At 38.2% G+C, this 18689-nt stretch overlaps 2 protein-coding genes across 3 annotated transcripts in view; both read left to right on the forward strand.

Moving 5' to 3' along the window:
* Positions 1-858: 858 nt before the first annotated feature.
* Positions 859-11397, forward strand: LOC107745516 (tripartite motif-containing protein 16-like protein). The gene is made up of 7 exons (XM_016559411.1): positions 859-1449; positions 1733-1828; positions 1946-2179; positions 3388-3392; positions 8535-8683; positions 8808-8867; positions 10590-11397. Exons 1-7 carry the CDS (start codon positions 859-861, stop codon positions 11126-11128), a joined length of 1674 nt encoding a protein of 557 aa, XP_016414897.1. The 3' UTR covers positions 11129-11397.
* A 1213-nt stretch (positions 11398-12610) lies between these two features.
* LOC107745515 (E3 ubiquitin/ISG15 ligase TRIM25-like) overlaps positions 12611-18689 on the forward strand; it is an 8402-nt gene continuing 2323 nt past the window's right edge. Inside the window, exons 1-5 of one of the 2 annotated variants that reach the window (XM_016559409.1) lie at positions 12611-13284; positions 13617-13712; positions 16959-17192; positions 17283-17439; positions 17534-17593. In XM_016559409.1, coding sequence (XP_016414895.1) covers positions 12658-13284; positions 13617-13712; positions 16959-17192; positions 17283-17439; positions 17534-17593 — 1174 coding nt within the window. In that variant the 5' untranslated portion in view covers positions 12611-12657. Of the gene's footprint in view, positions 13285-13616; positions 13713-16958; positions 17193-17282; positions 17440-17533; positions 17594-18689 lie in introns of those variants that run through there. The other variant, XM_016559410.1, reaches the window with a different exon arrangement.

Below are 18689 nucleotides of genomic sequence, written 5' to 3' on the forward strand. Positions count from 1 at the left end.
TGCAACTATATTCTAACCGATTGAAAATGATTCATCAAGGGTACATACCTCACTGAGCTGCTCCTGGGCCTTCTTGATGCGAATCATCTCAGGTGTGTCAGCCGAAATGGCATAGGGCTGCCCCTTTGATTTTTCATATTCCTCCCTGTATTTATTCTGCAAACAACATACAAATTCAGTTTGCATTATAGAGTAGGCAAGATAAGACAGGTAAGATAGTTAAGTTCTGTCACTTTAGATACATTTAATGCATTCTAGCTGAATAAGAATATACATTTCTTTAAAAACTTACTGGATCCAAACTTCTGAATGATTGTGTGAATCTAGCAAATCCCAACAGACTCTAATTCTACCTAATATCTGTTTTTATTCCAATGGTTCTCAAACTGTGGCCTGTATAGAAAAAAATTAAAATATGAGAAGTGCCCTTTTTTCCACTTGAGCCCCTGCCCCTCAAAATGTCTGTGCACGTCCCTGCTGCAGACGAAGGGCACTGATCCTCACATGCGAAGAGCACCGGTGAATCATAAGGGGGGTTTGCAAGAGTGAAGCATCATGAAAGAAGGTGATGCACGAGCGAAGCAGTGCGAGACTCTTGCTCTTGCGGTGAAAGCAGTCTGTCTCAGTCTCAGTGTGGGCATGGCCCAGGCAAGCGACGCACTCATTGTGCCCGTCTGAAGTTCACAGCTGTAATTATGTGATTGTATTTTGCTCTGTATCAAGGGTTTCTTTAAGTTTTAGTGCCATTTTTATGGCATTTTAGTGTCTAGCTATAAATGTTTGAAACACTAAATAGCACACTAATATATGAAACAATTGTTGTGTTTTCTCTCTCTCTCTGTGTTCATATACAGTGAAATGGCAGAAGCCAGTATCTCATGGGCTGAGGATCAGTTCTGCTGTCCAGTGTGTCTGGATCTGCTGAAGGATCCAGTGACGATTCCCTGTGGACACAGTTACTGCAAGAGCTGCATCACAAACTGCTGGAATCAGGAAGATCAGAAGGGAATCTACAGATGTCCTGAGTGCAAACAGACCTTCAAACCAAGACCTGTTTTAGGTAAGAATGTGGTGCTTGCTAAAATGGTGGAGAAACTGAAGAAGACGAGACTCCAAGCTACTGCTCCTGCAGTTCATCACACTGGACCTGGAGATGTTCAGTGCGATTCCTGCACTGGAATTAAACAGAAAGCAGTGAAATCGTGCCTGGACTGTCGAAGCTCTTACTGTCAAAATCATCTTGAACAGCATGAGAGTCTCTTCAGAGGTAGAAAACACAATCTGATGGATGCCACTGGACGACTGCAAGAGATGATCTGCCCTCGTCATGATAAAATGCTGGAAATTTATTGTCGTACTGACCAGCAGTGTATCTGTATGCTGTGTTCAGTGGATGAACACAAAAATCATGACATTGTATCAACTGCAGCAGTGAGGACAGAGAAACAGGTACTGCTATAACAGTGTAATGAAATTTCTCTCATTTATTATGATTTTTCTCTCAATCAGGGACACTGGTGTAATTAATTGTGTTTTGAAATAGTTTTAAATGGTAATAAAAATTCACAATATAGCTATTTATTGTATTTTTTTTTTTAAATCAAAAACAGCCTTGGTAAACATAAGACCCTTCTTTCAAAACATTTAAAAGTCTTATGGACCCAAAACATCGGTACATTAGTGTTCACATTCAACATTAGTGTTGATTTAAACATAGATTTGTTTTGTGCAGAGACATGTGGTGAAAAAACAGAGAAACTTCCAGAAAATAATCCAGCAGAAAGAGAAAGATCTTCAGGAGCTGAAAGAGGCTGTGGAGTCTCATAAGGTGAGTTTGGAGAAGAAGAAAAGTTTGAGACTCAGTTTAGACTTCCTCCAGTGCTGGAGCTCTTATACTGTTGTCCCACTGAAGACACTGGGTGATTGTATGTGTGTCCTGTAACAGCGCTCTGCACAGACAGCAGTGGAGGACAGTGAGAGGATCTTCACTGAACTCGTCCGCTCCATTGAGAAACGTCGCTCTGAGGTGATGCAGCTGATCAGAGATCAGGAAAGAGCTGCAGTGAGTCGAGCTGAAGAACAACTGGCGCGATTGGAGCTGGAGCTCGATGAGTTGAAGAGGACAGAAGCTGACCTGAAGCAGCTTTCAGAGACAGATGATCATATTCATTTCCTTCAGGTAATAGAGAACTACTCGAACACTGAGGACTTTAACCAGCTACTGTATTTACAGGAAGTTTGTGTTTTTGTCTTTGTGTTTGTAGAGTTTGCGGTCTATCCCTGGTTTAACAGGCTTAGCTGTCAATTGTCACCTGTCTTTTGATGCTGTAGTGAAAACTGCGTTTCAACTCAGAGACAAACTGCACCAGTTCTCCAGAGAGACTATAGAAAACATTTCTGGAACAGGTAAATACTAATTTATTCTCAGAAATGAGTTCTGCACCATTCATTAAATAAATTAATAAATAAATAGTTCAATTTCTTTGTGAGAATTAAACTGCAGATGTGTTTTGATGTTTGTAGTGAAAACCATCCAGATCATAGGCATTCCTGAATATCAGAACAGAAAGGAGTTCCTACGATGTGAGTTGCTAAAACACACACAAGTCTAAAATCCATTTTACTGTTACCGAGTTTTACTGTTTTACACATTTGTGTTTTAAAATACATATGTAGCATTTGACATACGTCTCAGTTCCTGGATGCACTATAAAGCTACGATTATATGTTACAGTATGAGAAGAATGAAAATAAAGAATGAAAATGCATTACTTTTTGTCCCACAGCTGCAAATTTCGGTAACACTTTACAATAAGGTTCCATTAGTTAATGTTAGTTAATCTATTATCTAACATGAATAAACAATGAACAATATATTTATTACAGTATTTAGTAATCTTTAATTTGCATCTGTGACACTGAGTGGAAACCTCCATCAGTGTCAGCACACGACAGTAGTAAAAAAATTTATTTGGCCATTGAAAAAAGTTTTTTGAGTAAAGACATTAAAAACAGTGAGCAAACAGACATTAAACTTTAGGTGCTTGATGTAGCATATATGTGCTTGTGCATGTCATTCAGACAGAGATTACCAGCGAAAGCGAGTGAAATAATATTGAACTAAACTATTAATTTTGATAGATTATTTGTTGATCGATGTGATAATTAGGATTTACATCGTACATGAACCATATTTAACATTTGTAACACAACAAGTAATATTATTTTATCATAAATTTAAAGCTTTTAGCCAACAGAAAAAAATACATGAATTTGTTATTGTTTATAGGTAATAACATATTACATTACACAGCAAATACTTTATACCTTATACCTTTTTTGCACGTTCAGCATTCAGATCCATACTTTTCCATTTGTTTTTCATAGTCTTTGTTAAAATAGTTTTGAGTTGCAGTCTTAAATTAAATTCTTCTTGATTGGTTGACATGGATTGAAGTTTCATTGATGATTTTATGGTTAACATGTTAATTATGGAAAGTCATGAGCGATTATGTGTTTATCTTCATTAGATTCCCGTCTGTTGACTCTGGATCTGAACTCCGTCAATAACTGGCTCCGTCTGTCTGAGGGAAACACAGTGTTGACTTTTGCAAACACAGATCAGTGTTATCCTGATCATCCAGCCAGATTTGATCGTCAGTGGCAGGCATTGTGTAGAGAGAGTGTGACGGGACGCTGTTACTGGGAGCTGGAGTGGAGCGGTGATGGGACATCAGGAGTGGGTATATCAGTGGCATATAAGACCATTAAGAGGAAGGGAGAGAGTAATGAGCTTTTAGCTGGATGTAACAATCAGTCCTGGAGATTGTACTGCACTCCCACTTTCTGCTCATTCACACACAATAACATTGAGACTGTCCTTCCTGTAACCCGTGTCTCTAGTAGAATAGGAGTGTATGTGGATCACAGTGCAGGGATTTTGTCCTTCTACAGCGTCTCTGACGCAATGAGTCTCATCCACAGAGTCCAGACCACATTCACTCAGCCACTCTATGCACTGTTTGCATTTGATAGACACTCAAAGGTGAAACTGTGTCGTCTAACCAAGTAAATCATTATAGAGGTTGTTTAGAATATAGAAAATATTCTGATGAATAAGTACCAGTAAGATGTCATGAGGCTTATTTTCTAGTTAAAAATGCCACTAGTGACTGTGCAATAATAACAGATTTATTACAATTTCACATCAAATCAGTATAATAATGACTGTAAGAGCTGATAATGAAATGGATAGGATTGCAAATATAGATACATACATTCATGATAAAATAATATAATAGGATTGTAGAACTTCCAGCCAGTTCTATCAAACCTTTACAATTAATCCAGAATGCGGCAGCAAGATTAATTTTTAACGAGCCGAAAAGAACGCACGTCACACCTCTGTTCATCAATTTGCACTGGCTACCAATAGCTGCTCGCATAAAATTCAAGGCATTGATGTTTGCCTACAAAACCTTAAAAAAAAACCTACAAAAAAAAACTTCGCTTTATTGTGCCATCCCAAAGAGGCACAGAAACACTTTCACAGACTTTTAAATTAACTGTTCCCTCCTGGTGGAATGACCTGCCCAAATCAATCTGAGCAGCTGAGTCCTTAACCATCTTCAAGAATCGGCTAAAAACACATCTGTTCCACCTTTATTTGACCCTCCAACTCTAGCACTTTCTATTCTAATTCTATTCTTTAAAAAAAACAAAAAACATGCCCCTTTAAGACTTGCACTCTATTTATTTACTAACAGCTTTTTTTCTTAAAAAAAAAAGAAACTAACACTAGCTTCTCTAATCTTTTTGTATTCTATTTGTTTTCTTTTTTATTTATTATACAATTAACAAAAGCAAAAAAGGCCTCTAACACTAGCTTGCTCTATTCCTTTCCTATTCTATCTTTTCATTTTATTTTTTTTCGTTTTCTTTTTATTTATTATATGATTTAAAAAACCTTGCTACGTGTACTGCGTTAAGCTAACTGAGACTTCTCATAGCACTTGCATATCATTGCTTTTTTGTTGATTTTGATTGCTTCCATTGTCCTCATTTGTAAGTTGCTTTGGATAAAAGCATCTGCTAAATGACTAAATGTAAATGTAAATATATGGATTTCTGCATTTATTACTCATCAGAATTGGTCTGATCTTAATTCAACTTACAGTTGTAGACAAACACAATCTGACACAAACGATTAACACACAAATAAATGTACTTTTCACATTTTTATTAATAATCATTCACAGTGTATGATGTAGAAAAAAGGGTTCACAAACTTATTCTTGCCTTTATATCAAAAGCATTGTCTTCTGCATTTCACATAATTCACACTATCAAAAAGAAAATATGCATGTGTGATTAATATTGCATCCAATGTGGTATTATTTACATGAAAACATCATGATCATATATCAGGCTCCTCATCTTCATATATATTTTCTGTAGATTCTCATGCTTTGCTTACTGACATGCGCAGATTCCTCTCTGAGACAACATTCTGCTCAGTTGCCTTTTGAGAGAACATCAACGCTGTGCTGATGCATTTGAAGCTATGGGAACACCTTCAGTGATCATGACAGTGTCATTACAGTACATACCTATCTCATTGGGCACGTAGTGACCACGTGTATAAAATGACCTGAACTATCGTCATCAGATTCTGTTTTAAAAGCAACATGTCTTGCTGTGTGCTCCCTAAAAACAATCAAAAATCATTCAAAGCGCTTCGTTTGTTGTCTGTGTGTCCTGCAGGCATCAGAGGTTTGCCTGTCCCTTGCTATTTTTTGTGTTGAGTCACTGAGTGTGGAAAGAAAAAAATTTCAAACAACAAGCTGCTACAGACAATGTGCCCCTCCATGCACCCGCTACATATTGGGTGATGATAGTCACCAATTCTGTGTAATGTCAGGAATAAGATATAGGGAGTATTTGACACCGTGTCCCCGATATATTACAGACACTCAACGGTGAACTGTGCAATTTGACCACTTGAGGTTGTGTAAATAATTTTGTTATATAACATGATTATCAGTAGGTGTCAAGGGGCGCACATGCATATTTTTTCAATCGGAAATATAACATAATGATAATGAATGTTAAAAAAAATCCCAATAAAATATTTTAATAAAGGTACAGTGGCAAGAATAAGTTTGTGAACCCATATCTGGATTATTGATTACTGTAGACAAAAAACATCTGGCTAAACTAATAACACACACACAATTGTACTTGTAAAGGAATCTGTTCTCTATAGTTAGGTGGAATGTAGTCCACTACGGAACTCCCGTAAGAAGTGAGACAGGAGACAGATTATTGTTCAACGGTTTATCTCTTCAGGATGTGTCACTTACATCACCCAGCATTGTAGTCATTAAATAAATGCCAGTGTGAATTGTGCGTATTATGAACATGCAGAAAAAGGCAATGTTTTGGACATACAGTGGCAAGAATAAGTTTATGAATCCATGACAAAATGCAGCTTTTCAAAAGTTCACTCACCCTATACACTATGAATGATTACTCACTGTATTTAATAAATGTGAAAAATTCCTTATTCGTTTGTAAGGGTAGTCTTGCTAATGTGCATGTGACCTAGTGGTGCGTGTATATAGCGCTGACCGTAGTTCGTTGCGCTCCCAGTTTACTTTCAGTTTCATTCTCTGCTGCTATCTACTATGAGTGGTAAATGTACGTGCATGGATGTAAGTTGATTTATCTTTCTTTACTTGTCATATTGTGATAATGTTGCCGTTGCATGTCTGATTGGTGTCAGCAGTCCATAGTTCAGTTCATATAGAATGATGCATATAGATGTAGCCTATACTGAGGTAAATATTTATGTTTACTGTATACAGTTGGATTCTGATATTTTATTTGTTTATTTCGGACTAAACCACATTTTGCCACCTCTGTTAATTTAACTCAGGTGCTTTGTTCAAAATAAATTGTAATTGATACTGACACCGAGTATGAACTTTGTAACTTTAATGTAGATCAGGCGACTAGCTATACGAGCAGAAAGTGTCTGAGTTCACGCCTCTGTCAAATTACTGCCTATGTGTGACGCTTCTCGCAGATCAGCAGCGCTTGGAAACGCCACAAATAACTTAATTTAGTTTGACCGACGCAGAACGCGAGGTTTGTGGTTATTTTCTCCTGATACAGTTGACTTAAGAGCAGAGACAGATTTTAGACGTAACGGTGCCCTGGGAACGAACGATTTAATAAGGCCCCCTCGTTTGAAATCGCGTTCTGAGGGCAGCGGTATGGATTTGCATCTAATCCTTTTGTTTGCATTTAAGCTTGTTGCATTATTAATGTTTGTTTTGCAGTTAAGAATTCTGGTTGTATTTATTTTTTTATTTATTACTTTTGTTTTGTGGCAACAAGTTTGCTTGTGTTACTTGTGGTTTGATTGTCTGTTTAATTTCTTTCTCTTTTTGTCTTTTGTGGGAGCTGGGGCTTGGAGAACGCAGGCTGGCTGTTCCCGTGCAGAAAGAGCTCTTTTCACCAAAGTGGTGTGGATTTGCAGTGAATTTCCTGGGGTGTGTAAGTGTGTTTTTGTGCACGTGTGGGTACTCAGTAGTACGGGCCCTATTGAAGCCCGGCGTTTAGCCGCCTCCCTATTGCAAAGCCCCTGCTCTTTTGTGTTTTTTTTGTTTTGTTTTGTATGTATTTCATGGCAGCTTGTTGCACTTGCTGTGCATAATTTTCTTGTTTCATTGAACAAAGATTCATTTTAATTGAGAAATTGTTTAATAAAGATGTGCTACTTTTATACAAGGTATTCACGTCTCTGGGTCATTTTGTGAGAAGGCGAACCTGTGGGCCTGTGGGTCTTTCACGGGTGTTAATCCCCGGGTGGCGCTTTGAAGTAGAATAGTTTCAAACTTGAGTAATTTCTTTAACCCTTTATAACGTCGCCGCTCGTCATAACTACATTTAAAGTTTGGAACATTAGGTCTTCATTTCTGTCATGCTGTGTTTAAGCATTTGTAAAAAAAAAAAAAAAAAAGATAAGAAAGATCCATTATTTTGTTATGGGGTAAGCTTGTGTGAAAATAAATTTTAAGCATTTTAGAAATGTATTAATTGACTAAATATTGTGTGTAAACAACATGAATTGTGTTAATGGTATGGTCACAACATACAGATGTTGTGCTAATTGTGTGTAGAGTTTTGAAAATGTGACAGAATGTTAGCAAAAGACAAAGGGATGTTAGCAAATGAAAAAAAAACAATATAATTGTTGGCCATTCGGTGTTTTATAGTTGTCTGAGATTAAAAACGTATATGTTTTAATCTGTTTAACAGCATTAATTTGTCCAAACTGATTATTACAGTTTCAAATGTAAAAGTGTCTTTAAATATATTTAAAAATGTAATTTATTGCTGTAATCAAAGTTTTTATATTTATTTGAATTTTGAATTTATTATGAATTTTCAGCATCATTACTCCAGTCTTCAGTGTCACAGCTACTTCAGAAATCATTAATATGCTGATCCTGTGTTTGGGTTTGTAGAGTTTCGTCTGTCTCTCACTCTGGATCTACAGATGTCTTCACCGTCAGCTCTCATCTCTCATTTGATGATGTAGAGGAATCAGTTTCTCAACTCAAAGACAAACTGCAGCAGTTCTGCAAAGAGGAAGCAGAGAAGATGTCTTCTAGAGGTTTCTAGGTTTAAATTATTGTCAGAAATATGTTCAGTGCCATTCAATAACTATAAAAACAGTTGTTGATTTAATTTCCTCTTGACATGAGAATTAAACTGCAGATGTGTTTTGATATCCGTAGTGAAAACCGTACAGGTCGTTCTGACTCCTGAATATCAGACCAGAGAAGAGTTTCTACAATGTGAGTTACTGTGAAAGCACAAAGTCTAAGATCCAGTTTAGTGGAAGAGTTTGAGTGTTTTTTTGTTTTTCACTAAATGAATGCTAGAGGATTGTTTTCACTTGTTTTTGTAAATTGGCAGGCTTCAAATAATATACAAATGGGTTGTGTTGGTGCACACTGCACAGTGACAATAAGTGACGGCGCTTTACAGTAGTGAAAAACACATTTGGTTGCTGAGAATTTCAATTGTTTTGACTACAGCCATTTTATACAACAGCAAACAAGTCCATATTAAACTTTTAAAACATTCAACACATGCTTAACCCTAATAAGGTCTTTGGGGTCAATATGACCCCAATCAACTTTTACTTAGTTAAAAACAGGGTTCCCTTCATCTCAGTGGAATAAGATTTTGTGACTTTTCAACATCATCTATCTGTATTCACATAAAAAAAAAACGGGGCTTGATTCGGTTGTTCTGAAGGCATGTCATTTATTTATTTATTTTTTTTTTTTTAAATATGTTTTTTGGGGTCAATATGACCCCAATTGAAAATGAATGGGAAATGCGAAAAAATCTATATATTTGTTTTTCATTTGTCAAAAAAAAATAAAAATAAATCCAACTTAAATCTGAAATTTTTCACACAGAAATGAAGGCCTGGTACTAGAGCACAAATGCAATGTAGGAAAGACATGCTTACTCACTCACAAGCGCGCGCACACACACACACACACACACACACACAGGAGTGACTGCAACAAAGAGCATTTTTATAGAAATTGGCAAATAAAATCAATAAATCCTGCATAAATATGAAAATGTCCACACAAAAATGAAGGCCTGATACTAGAACACAAATGCAATGTGGAACGAGCATACTCACTCACATACGTACACACACACACACGCGCACACACACACTCTCTCTCTCTCACACACACACCCACCATTCATATCTGCTTAATGCAGTTGTTTTTTTTTTTCTTTTTTGTATTGGTTTATTTACATTATAAATTTACATTATAATTTACAAGTAAAATATATATATTTTTTTACTTTTCAGATTGAAATATATATGTGCCTGCAATCAAGTTTTAGTGACAACTTGTGTGTCATTTTTGCAAATTTATGTGGCATTATTGCAAAAGCGGGCACTTCAAAATACCTCAAACAACAAAAACTAATTCTAACATTTGAGAAAAATACTGTTTTTTTATGTATTTTATAATGTTTCAATATATATTTACACAAAATATATATCAGAAAAGTTGTGAGAGGAGCAGTTGGCCACTTCCAGAAAAATGAATGGATCTTTATGGACCTCTGCTGGATATTTATGGTCACTACACTATTCTTTCAAAAACTGTGATTTCTACAAGTTTTTCTCTAACCAGCAGATGGCAGAATTCTACACCTAACACCTAGATCAATATCCAGAAACAACTTAAATTAAATTTAGATAATACAAAAGTAGTGTAATGCATTACAATTCAGAGACAGTAATATTGTAATGTAACTAATTACTTTCAAAAGACAGTAACTAGTAATATATAATGTATTACATTTTGGAAGTAACTTGCCCAACACTGTTCATAAGTGCAAATGCTTGTCATGGTAACTGTAACACAGTTCGGTAACACATTACTGTTAGCAGTAACATACTATGTTACCAGTTAAATGCTTGTTTTTGCAAACTTAGCAAAGATTCAAAATAATTATGCATGTATCTTCTTTAGATTTCCACCTGTTGACTCTGGATCCAAACTCAGTGAATAATTGGCTCCGTCTGTCTGAGGGAAACACAGTGTTGGCTTTTGCTGACAAATACCAGCCGAATCCTGATCATCCAGACAGATTTGATTGTTGGACCGAGGCGATGTGTAGAGAGAGTGTGACTGGTCACTGTTACTGGGAGGTGGAGTGGAGCGGAGATGGCTCATTAGGAGTAGATATAGCAGTGACATACAAGAGCATCAGCAGGAAGGAAGAGGGTCCTCTGAGTGCAGCTGGACGTAACGATCAATCCTGGAGTTTGTTCTGCTCTCCAGACTGTTGCTCATTCTGGCACAGTAGCATAGAGACTAAACTCCCTTTAGTGTCCAGCCGTAGCATAGGAGTGTATGTGGATCACAGCGCAGGGATTTTGTCCTTCTACAGCGTCTCTGACACAATGAGTCTCATCCACAGAGTCCAAACCACATTCACTCAGCCACTGTATGCCATGTTTGGACTAGAAACTGATACAACAGTGAAAATATGCCATCTGACCAATTAAATCACGCAGTTTATTTAGTCATAAATGATTATAAATCAGTACCAGTAAGATGTCATGGAGCTTAAAAAAAATTATAATAATAAAAAATCTAAATTATAGCTTTTTTATTATAACTTTTAATAACCACTGATCTATTAAGTGTAAAACGTCTCATCAGATGAGTATAGGCTAATAATGGCAGTAGTGTTAGCGCTGAAAATGAATGTTGAAAATGTTTGAAAGGTGTTGCTGCTGTTCTGACATTCACCTGTAAAATTTACCTGATTAAACTGATGGTTCAATAAAGCAAAAAAATACATGGTGTGTATTTAAAAATACATACTTCTGGTGTGATTGTATAATTTAGATTTATTGTAATATTGTATACACTCTGACACATATTAGATGATAACAGAGAGATTATTTTAGATTCTTCGACAGCAGCCATTAAATACGTTTAATTTTTAATCTAACACTTTTAGTTCTGCTCACTGTACACACTTTTATTGCATGCAGAATCATATGTACTGTATGTCTAAATGATTCTTATTAGATCTATATAATTAGTGGTATTATTTACATGCATACATTAACATATCAGGCTCCTCATCTTCATATAGCTAATTTTTGTAAATGTGGTTGTGTTCATCTTGTGGTCTTGCTCTTTATGTGATGATTGCTCAAATTCTTACTGACAGATTGAGTACAGAGACAATTCTGCTCAAAATTGTATTGCCCAGAAAATATAACAAAAGATAAAATCATAATGTGCATTATGGAGTAAAACAAACACACAAAACGTCAGGTGTAATAATATAAAATATGTAGCATCTACAAGTTAAAAGGAAAGCACGTGCTTTTAGTTCTACTTATATAAACATGAACTTTGTGCTCCCCGTAGTCACCTTATCTATAAATGAAAGTTACAAAATGTCAGAGTTTACACCCCTTCTAATCACGGATCAGTAGCCTAATGTTTGGAAACACCAAAAATACCTGAAGATTGATCGATGGATCATTTGTCCTTCATTAAACTGAAGAGTCAATAAAAAAAAAAAACATTTAAGATACAGGTACAAGATACAAGTTCAGACTCTGAAATCAACCAGTGAGTTCACAGCGGACTGTATTTGGCTCTTTGTTTAAGGGTTTATTTTAGTTTTGGTGCTGTTTTAGAAGTTTTTAGAGATGTTTAATACGTTGGTTTCGGTTTCGCTGACTTTAACAGTGCCAAGAAAGCCCTGTATATGACCGCACATAACAGCTTTCTCGATTTCATAATCGCGCTAAATGATTTAATCGCGATTTAATCACGATCCGATTATTTTAAATGGTAACACAGTCACAGCTTTTGTACCTTTTTTTGACAGTGCATACACTGCAACAACAACAAAAAAACACTACATGTAACCTTACAGTAAGTCACACCCTACAGAAAAACCTGTTTCGCAAGAATGTAATCAGGAGGTTATATAAACCCTCCTGTAAGGAGGAAATGAACTGTCGAGTTGCAGTGTGTATCGTCTCTCTGTCTGTGTTCATACAGTGAAATGGCAGAAACTAATATATCAGTGGATCAGGACCAGTTAATTTGTCCAGTGTGTCTGGATCTGCTGAAGGATCCAGTGATGATTCTCTGTGGACACAATTACTGTAAGAAATGCATCACGGACATCTGGGATCAGGACGATCAGAAGGGAATCTACAGATGTCCTTTATGCAAACAGTCCTTCACGCCAAGACCTGTTTTAGGTAAAAACATGATGGTTGCTGAAATGGTGGAGAAGCTCAAGAAGACGAGGCTCCAAGCTACTCCTCTTCCTGCTTCTTCTGCTGATCCTCCTGCTGATCCCCCTGCTTCTGTTCATACTGGATCTGGAGGTGTTCAGTGCGACTCCTGCACTGAAATTAAACAGAAAGCAGTGAAATCCTGTCTGGAGTGTCGAAGCTCTTACTGTCAAAATCACCTTGAACAGCATGAGAATCTCTTCAAAGGTAAAAAACACAATCTGATGGACGCCACTGGACGACTGCAAGAGATGATCTGCCCTCGACATCATAAAATGCTGGAAATTTTCTGTCGTACTGACCAGCAGTGTATCTGTATGCTGTGTTTAGTGGACGAACACAAAAATCATGACACTGTATCAACTGCAGCAGCGAGGACAGAGAAACAGGTAAGTTTCCCAAGCAATGGAAATCCATTTGATCATATTCATGGGCACTTGATCAAAAACAGACTAACTAATGCAGTTCCTGAGTTATCAGCAGAAACATAAATTAGCTCATTGTAGTGCCATCTATCGGCTGGGTGTCTGTACTTGTATGAGTAGTGGGAGATATTCGGGATCATCTCAAAAAGTTTGGGGTCTTTGAGATTTATTGTCTTTACAGTGAAGAAGATGAAAGTCATAAAGAACACAGTGCTGTTAGACTGGTTAGGACAGAGTCTGGTGATTTAATGCATCCTGAGGAAAACCTGAACCTCAAGTTTTTCTGTTTCATGCAGAAACATTTGGGGGAGACGCAGATAAAACTTAACCAGAAAATCCAGAAGAAAGACAAAGACATTCAGGAGCTGAGGGAGGCTGTGGCGTCTCATAAGGTGAGATTTGAAAAGAAATAATGGATAAAATGCAAAAGAAAGAAAACTTATTCACAAACTCTGTCATAATTTATTCATTTTGATGTTTGAAACATCAAACAAGCATGAAAATGTAATTGTTGCACCACATACCACAGGTACAAGTAGCCAGGGTCCCTGCTGCCAGCTGGTGGCACTATGACTATAACTGAATAATGGCATGTAGATGTCTTTTATCAAACATCCGAATTTTGGGCCATGCTTATCTTTTCATACATTTATTCACATACTTTGTGTAAATACAATGACATTTTTATTGTATATTGCTTTATATGGTTTTCATAGCACAAATTGAATTATCATATGAAACAGTTAAAAATGGCTGGGACGTCCGGGATGCAAAGGCACATTTTCCCACCTTTGACCACAAGATGTCAGTAGTGTGCAACGTCTTGAAAAGCTTAGAGTAATGAACCATTTTATGATACAGTTGAGGGGAAAGTAGGTGCTTCACAAATCTTCATTTCACCTTACTATAAAAAACAAAGACTTGACACGAACATGAACAGGCTTGACTAAACCACTCACCAACAGCAGGGTTACATATATCCAATACCTAACAAAGGAATATGGCAAACGAGTTTAAATGCATAGGGAACATGGGGAACACATGACCAAAACAACCATTGAGCAAACAGAACTGAAAACCACATGACAAGACTGAACCAATGAAAATATGACACATGAGCTGAAGTACCATAATGCTGCGTTCACACCATGGCTGTGTTCGAAATCGCCCCCTATACCCTCATTCACTATTCCCTACATTAGGTCACTAATTCAGTTCACTAGAAGGAGTGAATGAAAACGAGTCGTGAATTCGGACACTGGGTGCACCGGAAGGAATGTCGCTTTTGCATAGTTCATAATTACAGTGGGCTCGAAATGACAACACATGACTTTTTTTATTTGGAGTTGTTTGCATCCTCAGACTGGGAATTATCCGTGATAACTGTAATAACACTGAAGTTAATGAAAATACAGCAGTGCATCAAATAACACAGTGCTGCAAGCAATTATTTAAACAAACACTAGCATAGCTAGTGATGAATCAGCAGATTAGTTCGGCCAACATAAACTGTAAAACCTGACAAAAATAAACATAGGAAATTACCATTAACATGCATGATATACTTACTAATAATCAGATATGACCATATACTCACATGTGTTGCATGAACACATTACAACATAACCCCCAGAATAAACAAGGATTGGCAGTCATCTTCTACCAGAAAAGTCATCTTCTACCAAAAACAAAGTTGCCCCGTGATGGAATTGAATTCCATTGTTACTTGCCTTAAAGGGGTGCTATTATGCTTTTTCACTTTTTCAAATGTTGCTGTTTGAGCATAAAACAGATCTGCAAAGTTATACAAAGCTCAAAGTGTGATGTCCTTACATTAATGCACCACTAGATGGCACTCCAGCCTCTTGAGTTAGATTTAGATAGGGAGTAAGGGTGTGAAGAGTAAGAAAGAATGCTGAGCATGTTATCCTGCTTGTTCATGTAGTTATTAAAGTTTACTAAGAGGAATACACAATTTTGTGCTTCTTGTCTACATGAAGACATAACAAAATTGGCGACGAGGACGTTTTTTTTACAAGATTTCCGGAGGATGGCATCAGTAAGTGCTCCATTTCCCAGTCCTTTTTTGCCTTGTCCCGGTGAGCCTGCTATACCACTAGTAACATGGCTGAAGATGTTTAAGAACTACATGCTAGTCATCAATGCTACTGGAGATTCCTGGCCAGAAGCTAGAAAACGGGCTTTGCTCCTTCACTGCCTCGGAACTGAAGGTCAGAGACTGTTTTATACATTGCCCAATACCGGTGACGATCTGACAGATGCTATTAAAGCTTTGGAAGAGCACTTCATTCCAAAAAGAAATGTGGTCGTGGAAAGACTTGCCTTCAGGAAACGAGTGCAGAGGACAGATGAAACGGTAGTGCGCCTGAGAGATGAGAGTGGATTTCGCTGGTCTGATGAAGCTCAACAAAGCTTAGCTGATGTAAAAAAGCTCTATTTGCACTATTTGACCCGGGGCTGCCAGTGGTCATTTCTACTGACGCGTCTGCTTATGGACTAGGCGCTGTCTTTGCACAAATATGCATTGATGGTCAGGAACGTACTGTCGCTTTCGCATCCAGAACACTCACCTCAGCTGAACAGAAATATTCCACCGTTGAAAAGGAGGCTCTGGCATGTGTTTGGGCAGTGGAAAGGTGGAGGACTTACTTGTGGGGCCGCAGATTTACTCTGCGGACTGACCACCAAGCATTAACGACGCTGCTGACCACAAAAGGGACTGATAGAGCTGGTATGCGCATAGCCCGGTGGGCTGCTCGGTTGCTCTGTTTCAACTATACGGTTGAGTACCGTGCTGGATCTGAAAACGTGTGAAGAGTAAGAAAGAATGCTGAGCATGTTATCCTGCTTGTTCATGTAGTTATTAAAGTTTACTAAGAGGAATACACAATTTTGTGCTTCTTGTCTACATGAAGACATAACACAAAGTCCAATTCAAAAGAAGATATTTTATTGCATTGAAGCTCACAGGCGGTTATGGTAAGATGCATGACATTTCCCGACCAGGCGCGGAGTGCTGCCAATCACAACACACACTGGCCCAGCTAACCAATCACAGCACACACTGGCCCAGCTAACCAATCACAGCACATTTCGTATTTCAGAAGGCGGGCCTTCATTTGATACAGGAACTATTCGAGCCGTTCATGCCAGACTGAGGAGAGAGGTGTTGTAATAATGTAGAATATGTGAAAAATAATGTGTTTTTCGAACAACCTAGTATGAGAGCCTGTTCTAGTACACCCCCAAAACAAAATCAAGACTTTGTAAAAGAGCATAATAGGACCCCTTTAAAATTCTTATCGTGAGTAATCCTAATATTCTACTTTCTTTTCCCACTTTGAACTGAACAATAAAATGGCAAACTTCCAATGAGAGTATCATTATTGAGTTGAGCTTTTTTAATGTATCCATGGAGTTCAGTCTCCCCTAGAAATGAATGAGCTTGGAAATCATATTTGAGAACAAGTGCAACTTGCGTACAGGAAGGGCACTGGTTTTTAATGAAGTTAGTGTTCACAGTTATATCAGCATTTACCATCCATTCTGTGAGAATTACAGGACTGAAAGAAACAATCATGAGCTGATTTTGATATGTGTCCTCTGTCCTGTCACAGCGCTCTGCACAGACAGCAGTGGAGGACAGTGAGAGGATCTTCACTGAACTCATCCGCTCCATTGAGAAACGTCGCTCTGAGGTGAATCAGCTGATCAGAGATCAGGAAAGAGCTGCAGTGAGTCGAGCCGAAATAAAACTGGAGCGACTGGAGAAGGAAGTCAATGAGCTGAGGAGGAAAGAAGCTGAGCTGAAGCAGCTTTCAGAGACACAGGATCATGTTCATTTCCTCCAGGTAACAGAGATCTTCTCAAAAACAGAGGACTGAGGACTTCAACAGGCTTTTGTGATTACATGGAGTTTGTGTTTGTGCTTGTGTCTGCAGAGTTTGTCGTCTGCCACTGTCTCTCTCTCTGGATCTACAGACGGCTACAGTGTCAGTCCTCATCTCTCTTTTGATGATGTAATGAAATCAGTTTTTCAACTCAGAGACAAACTGCAGCAGTTCTGCAGAGAGGAGACAGAAAAGATAACTGAAATAGGTTGATTTCTAGGGATTCGTTTATTCTTATTCATTAAATATGAATTTCCTCTTGACATGAGAATTAATCTGCAAATATGTTTTGGTGTCTGTAGTGAAAACCATCCAGGTCATTATTGCTCCTGAACATGAGACCAGAGCAGAGTTTCTACAATGTGAGTTACTCTAAAAACACACACAAACACTGACAATCATTGAGAGATATACATAATTAAACATGATGATCTTACTAGGGGTTGCTCCAGAACCATAGCACTTGGACACAAGTCAGTTTAATCGTGTTGAAGCAGTACACAGCATGACTGAATTGGTGAGCCGGCTGCAATCGCACAAGCCTTCCAACATTAGAGGAGGAGATTGAAGCATTTTATTATTGCTGCTAGTGTAACAGAGGCCAGAAAGACCATGTAAACCTCACTCTCCTGATCTCAAGAGGTGCACTAGCAACTGACACTTATAGGCGTTATATCAAAGACTATAGATATAAAAAGACAGTTCACTCCTATTACTTATGAATGGGAGAAACTGCAACATGCAATATGGCAAAATTGCCCCGCCTTCTGAATAAAACAGCCAGTCACTGATTAGTAAAGTCACTGAAGCATTTGTCAAGCGATGGCGCCGCAGACGGCAGCCTCAGTGTTTGGCTCTCCAGTGTTTGTACTGTTTTTGTTAGTTTTTCCTGTTTTTTGTTTCTCAAACATGATCAGTTTTACCAGGGATGAGCTGCTGAACATTCGGCAGAACACACCACACAATCTTCTACCGGATTTCGTTTATTCGGACGTTTTGCTGAACGTTGTAGTCGGCGGAGCTGCTGCGCTGAGCAAGCGCTTCAGGACGCGCAGACGGAGGAAGCGAGCCGGTGCGCTCGTGAAGCTCAGGAAGCGCGGATTCAGAACGCCGTTGCCTAGCATCCATCTGGCGAATCTCCGCTCTCTACCCAACAAAACGGACGAACTTCTTCTGCTCTCCCGGACAAATAAGGATTTTTCACACTCTGCTGCTCTGTGTTTCACGGAAACCTGGCTGAAAGACGCCATTCCGGACAGCGCGTTGAGTCTCCCAGGCTTTCAGCTGTTCAGAGCGGACCGCGACGCAGAATCAACGGGGAAATCGCGCAGCGGCGGGACATGCTTTTACATCAATGAGAGGTGGTGTACAGACGTAACTGTGTTAAAGAAGATGTGCTGTCCAGATCTAGAAGTGCTCTTCATTAACTGCAAGCCGTTCTATTCGCCGCGGGAGTTT

Source organism: Sinocyclocheilus rhinocerous, unplaced genomic scaffold (genome assembly GCF_001515625.1).
Source record: "Sinocyclocheilus rhinocerous isolate Xijiao unplaced genomic scaffold, SAMN03320098_v1.1 scaffold1159, whole genome shotgun sequence".
In the NCBI taxonomy this organism is placed as follows: domain Eukaryota; kingdom Metazoa; phylum Chordata; class Actinopteri; order Cypriniformes; family Cyprinidae; genus Sinocyclocheilus; species Sinocyclocheilus rhinocerous.